This window comes from Zerene cesonia, chromosome 26 (genome assembly GCF_012273895.1).
Source record: "Zerene cesonia ecotype Mississippi chromosome 26, Zerene_cesonia_1.1, whole genome shotgun sequence".
In the NCBI taxonomy this organism is placed as follows: Eukaryota; Metazoa; Arthropoda; class Insecta; order Lepidoptera; family Pieridae; genus Zerene; species Zerene cesonia.
The window spans coordinates 4,551,952-4,557,235 of record NC_052127.1 but is presented as its reverse complement, the minus strand read 5'-3'; the positions used below and the strand labels follow the sequence as shown (position 1 = coordinate 4,557,235).

General features: G+C 33.8%; 1 protein-coding gene across 1 annotated transcript in view; it reads left to right on the top strand.

The window, feature by feature from the left end:
• The first annotated feature begins 513 nt into the window (after nucleotides 1-513).
• LOC119837229 overlaps nucleotides 514-5,284 on the top strand; it is a 7,789-nt gene continuing 3,018 nt past the window's right edge. The window contains exons 1-3 of the mRNA XM_038362756.1: nucleotides 514-1,086; nucleotides 1,533-1,594; nucleotides 2,720-5,279. Coding sequence (XP_038218684.1) covers nucleotides 1,085-1,086; nucleotides 1,533-1,594; nucleotides 2,720-5,279 — 2,624 coding nt within the window. The 5' untranslated portion in view covers nucleotides 514-1,084. The remainder of the gene's footprint in view (nucleotides 1,087-1,532; nucleotides 1,595-2,719; nucleotides 5,280-5,284) is intronic.

Below are 5,284 nucleotides of genomic sequence, written 5' to 3'. Positions count from 1 at the left end.
TCTTCACTATTGGAAAGCTGCAAAAGCTGCAAAGCACTATTTGATTACAATAAAATATTTTTATTAATAAAATCTGACCCCATACATAGGTTTGGTAATTTTTTCACACATAATATGCATTCACAATACTAAGATATTAATCAGACTGAGAAACGCTATTTAGGTAAGCAAGAAACATGAATATAATATACCCACAATGTTACGCCCCGCTAACACTCGAACTTAACTCACTCGAAATAATAATGGTTACAAGCGGTTTCGCAGTCGTATTATTTTTATTCCCCAGTCAACGTTCTACCTATTCGAGTCGGGTATACAAGGTCATTACATGCGACAGAGATATGCGGCCTATTCCGGCACTAAAATAAAGGTACTTTTGTAGGCGCTGTCGTTCGTTTATTATAATGCGGTTACTGTAAAATAGCTAGACAGAAACAGCTATATACAGTGAAGAAGGTGAGTAACAGAGACAACTAAGTCGGAACTTTGGAATTTGCCACAGCCGATTCTGGCATGCGCTATACTGGCATCGCCATCTGTGTCTGTTCTTGGCTTGCCCGCATGTGAGTGAGTGCAACAGAATTTTATAGTAACCAAGTAGGTTGAGACTTGAGAGTTGAGTTCGATCGAACGGTTTATTTGAGCTGGTGAAATTTTGTGTATTGGTGAAAATTTAATTAGGACATTTGTACTATTTTACGCTAATTATACAGTGAAATATAATTTTCTTTGTATTGTACTGATCAATGAAAGGATTTCACTGTGAACCGCTACATACAATGTGTAGTCGGCTGACGCCATTCTTGGTTGACTTTCATCCTTAACCCGGCCATCTTGATTTTTCGTGCCGTTTCGTTTTGTATTTAGAAAAAGCAGCAAAGAAAACTGGATTGTATGAAGTGTTTTGTGAAAAACCGGCAAAAACTTTGATTTGTTAAAGTGTGTGCTGTTGTATATATTATGATGAAATAGGTTAATGATGTGCAGTGTGTAGTGAATTGTACCGACTTTAAACTAAGTTATATATTTTTGATAACCAGAAACGATTAATTCGTTCAATTTTATAACTCGGATTGGACAATGAATGTAAGTTAAAGTACCTACTTATTGGAAACCATACTAATAGCGCATGCTTGATTGTTGATGTTATTGTTTTGATGTTTAGTTATAAAACAAAAAGTTAATATTTTTGAATTGTGAAAATGTCTATTAGTTATGACGAACAAACAACTGCATGTCGTTTTAGGTCTATTCTTAGTATTCCTATTCTGTCTCCAAATTTTTTGTTTCACTACTTAATTTTTCGAAAGTGGCTAGGTTCTGGGGAGAAATGTTTGTTTTATTTACAAACACTTTAGTGATCTGTTATTTTTGTATTTGTTGTTTATTTGAAGTCTAATTGAACATAAAGTATACACCTACAAAATTTTTTCTTTACCTATACACTTAACAAGTTATTCAGATGAATAAAAAAAAATTCTCAAGAATCTTCTTAAGTAAATAATAAAGTTTATTTCACTCATTGTTTTCAGGTTAACAATGGCCACCAAGCTCGAATCTGAATTTCCTCCGTCTCCTCAAAATTATGAGTCAGGTGTGTTTTCTACTTTATTTTTATTTTCTTTTTCAAAATATAATTTATATGAATAAGGATATATTATAAGAGAATAAAGAAATATAAGACACCTTTCAGTATCTGTTATTATTTTTTATTTATTGGTGTAGTTTGAGTTTCTTGTTGAGTTTTGTTATTAAGATACATCCGTATGCATCCTATTATTTAGGATTTCTTTTTAAACTCTACGCTATGACTTTTAAATATTTTTTTTCATAGAATAGGTAGGTAGTTCAGAATATGGGAATATTAAGTGCTATATAAAATATGTTAATTATGACTTGAATTTGTTATTATTTGATAGACTTAGTCAATTAATTCTTATTAAATAGAAGCAGACCAAACTCCATGTTGAAGATATTTTGTACAGTACACAGTGGTGGTCATACAATTATGAACATCTAGAAGTTCTCAAACTTTTTTTATTTAATCATGTCAAACGCATTTTTATCTTGATTTTTGTCTTCATTAAGATCAGATCTTTCCACATTTGATGGTTCGTTTTATAGAGATTTTCTGCTGTGACTCCTGTTTTTTCTAAGCATGAATTATGCATGAAGTAGTGTCTCAAATATAATTTGTATGTAAAAATTAATACTTGTAAGTAATTTACTTAAAAGACACAAAACATTATTGTTATTACTTAATATGCCTACCAATATTTTAACCCTTTATTTTTTCAATTAATTTATAATTTTAATTTTTAGACTTTAACATATTATATCTATAAATAAATTATAAAATGTTTTGTTTTGCAAATAATATATTTTAGCGCATGTTGTGTTTTTAACATTTTTACGTTTATTTGGTTTAGGTTAAAATTAACAAACTTTTTGTTTGAAAAGTTTCAGAGTACATATTATTTTAATACAATGTAATTGTTCAGTTATGTCGAAGAGAAATGTAATGTTTACTTCATCCATGCTTGTACAATTCTAGAATCGAATAAAATAATTGCAATATAAAAACTTTCCTAAATATTAAATATCCTTTATTTTATATATGTAATAAACTATAATTATAATGATAAAAACTTTTCTAAAAATTAAATATCCTTTATTTTATATATGTAATAAACTATAATTATAATGATTTTTATTTCAGATGGAGATGAAGATGTAGATCCCAATAACCAGGAAGAAGAGGAAGAAGAAGAAGAAAAACACCAACCAGTTTATAATAATGTGGCTAACATCTTGGCTAGACTAAAGTCTTCTGGAGCACTTATAAAGAAACCAAAAAAGGAATTTTATTGCTTCACCTGTAAACTAGATTATCCCGATTGGGAAGGGTTAGAACATCATCTTATAAAACACGTTTCTCTACCCTCAATAGTACTTGACAAACTGCCTTCCGACGACGAGGATACGTCTCCTTCGGGAGATGAAAACTGGTCTGATGAAGACGAAGAACAAACACCACCTAAAGCACTGCATAAAACACCCCAAAAGATAGATATATCACAGATTCTAAAATCAAAAGCAATATCATTAAAGAAACCGAATGAAAATGAATCGAAAAATACTAGCTCTGCTTTGAGTAAATTAAGTGGATTAGGATTTATAATCAAAAGTAACACCACTCCTATAAAAAAAGAAAAACCGGATAGTGAAACAAAAAGTGATGATGTCATGCAAAGATTAGGAAAATTAGGTGGTATAAAATTAAAATTAAAATCGGATGGCAATAACACCAATTCATTTAAGGTTGTTAATGGACTAAAAGATTTCAAAGCATCAGATGATGAAGATGAAGACAGTGATAATGATGATAAAGAACTAGATGATGACAATGATAATGATAAATCTGGAGAAAATGATGAATCAAAGGGCGATGAGTCAATGGAAGAGCGGAGCAGTAATCATTCTCGAAAACCCTCTGAAAGTGACGAATCTGATCCTGGTAGTAGTAGAAATTCAGTACATAAACAACAACCAAGCACTCCTAGGAAAGAGGACAGAGAAGCAACAAGAAAAATTACGCCTATGAAAATACAAGATGAACCCAAAGTCCAAGAACGACGAAGACCTGCTATAAAACAAACTCCAAAGAGAGGTGCCAATGTGCCCATACCAGCTAAAGAAGTTACAAGTGTGAATGAAATAACAGAATTAAGAAGGACATCGGTTTCTTCTGCACCCGACAGGCGAAAGTCGGACGAACATACAGACAATGTAGTTGTTAAACAAGAAATACAAGACCCTACTGAAGAATCTCGATCATCATCCAATGCTATTTTCTCAGGTCAAGTGAAAACGGAAAGAATGTCACCACCTCTACCAGATAGCTCCTCCACACCAATGATAACGAAAATTAAAACAGAAAATGATTGTAACCCTCCCTCCACTACAACTAGTAATATCACAAACCCTCTATTACCCGTCACAAAAACTGAAGAATCCATGACAATAATCGAAATAAACGGCGATTCAAATGACGAAGATGATGACTGCTGCGTCGTTTCTACAACTCCTGCTCCTGATATTAAGCCTAAAATTGAAAATACAGCTGTTGCGCCTAAAATTGAAAGCGTAGTTACACCCACTTATCCTTCTAGTACATTTTCGACATCAAGTGCATACACCATGCCTTCAACAAATTATAGTTCCTCTACTTCAGGTATTTCTCGTCCGCCAACATTGCATACGACGGAAAAGCAACACAATTTTAATTGGAATGCGCCAGATTCAAAACCGCACATAGACATGTTAGAAAAGAGCGCAGATGATATTTTCGAAAGCCTACTTTCAACGTCTACAAAAAAAGAATCCATGATGTCAGATGCTAGTGAATATATTTCGTTAGATAAATTAGGTTCACAGCATACTTGTGATGTTTGCAATACTAGATTTACAGAAATATCACTGTTAGAAGAACATAAAAGGATGACTGGGCATTCACAAAGCTTAGTAACACCATCGTCATCAATGCTACTTCCATATACTCCATCATCTAATATACTGTCTAGCTTATTACCTGTGAAACAAATAGCAGAACAAGTAGGCAAGTTGTCAACTATAGGTAGTAGTGGACCAGGTTTCACACATCAACAGAATGTAATGATAAATATACAAGCATACCCTGGTGCTGGTGGAGTCATGATGCCCCCACAAGCACCCTACAATTCTTATCAAAGTTCTCCAAATATGCATTCGAATTATCCCCCAACAAGTAATATGTACGGAGCATCGGGACAAACAATTCCTGGACAATATCAAGGCAATAATTACATGGGAACAAATATGCAAGGTTATGGCCAATTTCCTCAACAAATGCCAAAAGCTAGTTATTCTGGAACTGTGCCACAAAATACTTACTCCACTCCACCAGCGTATTCTTCCAGTTCCCCACTTCAAAGCATGCAACAAAGTGTATATGGCCAGGCAAACATGATGAATCAACAGCCAGGCTCAATGGGACCACCTGGTTCTCCGAGCCAACCATATGTTGCTGTATCAAGTCCAGGTGGTTTAATGAAACCTCCAAGCAGCACTGGCATTAAAATTCAAAATGTTCAAACATTTTCTCCTGGGCAATTAGTCGGCGCTCCTTCCAACATCACCTCCGGAACACCTGGTCAAGAGATGGGACAAATGAATGCTCCAGGTCAACCTATCGGCGGGCAAATGCCGCCGCCTAATCAGATTAGAATGGCTGCTAATGTGGCAA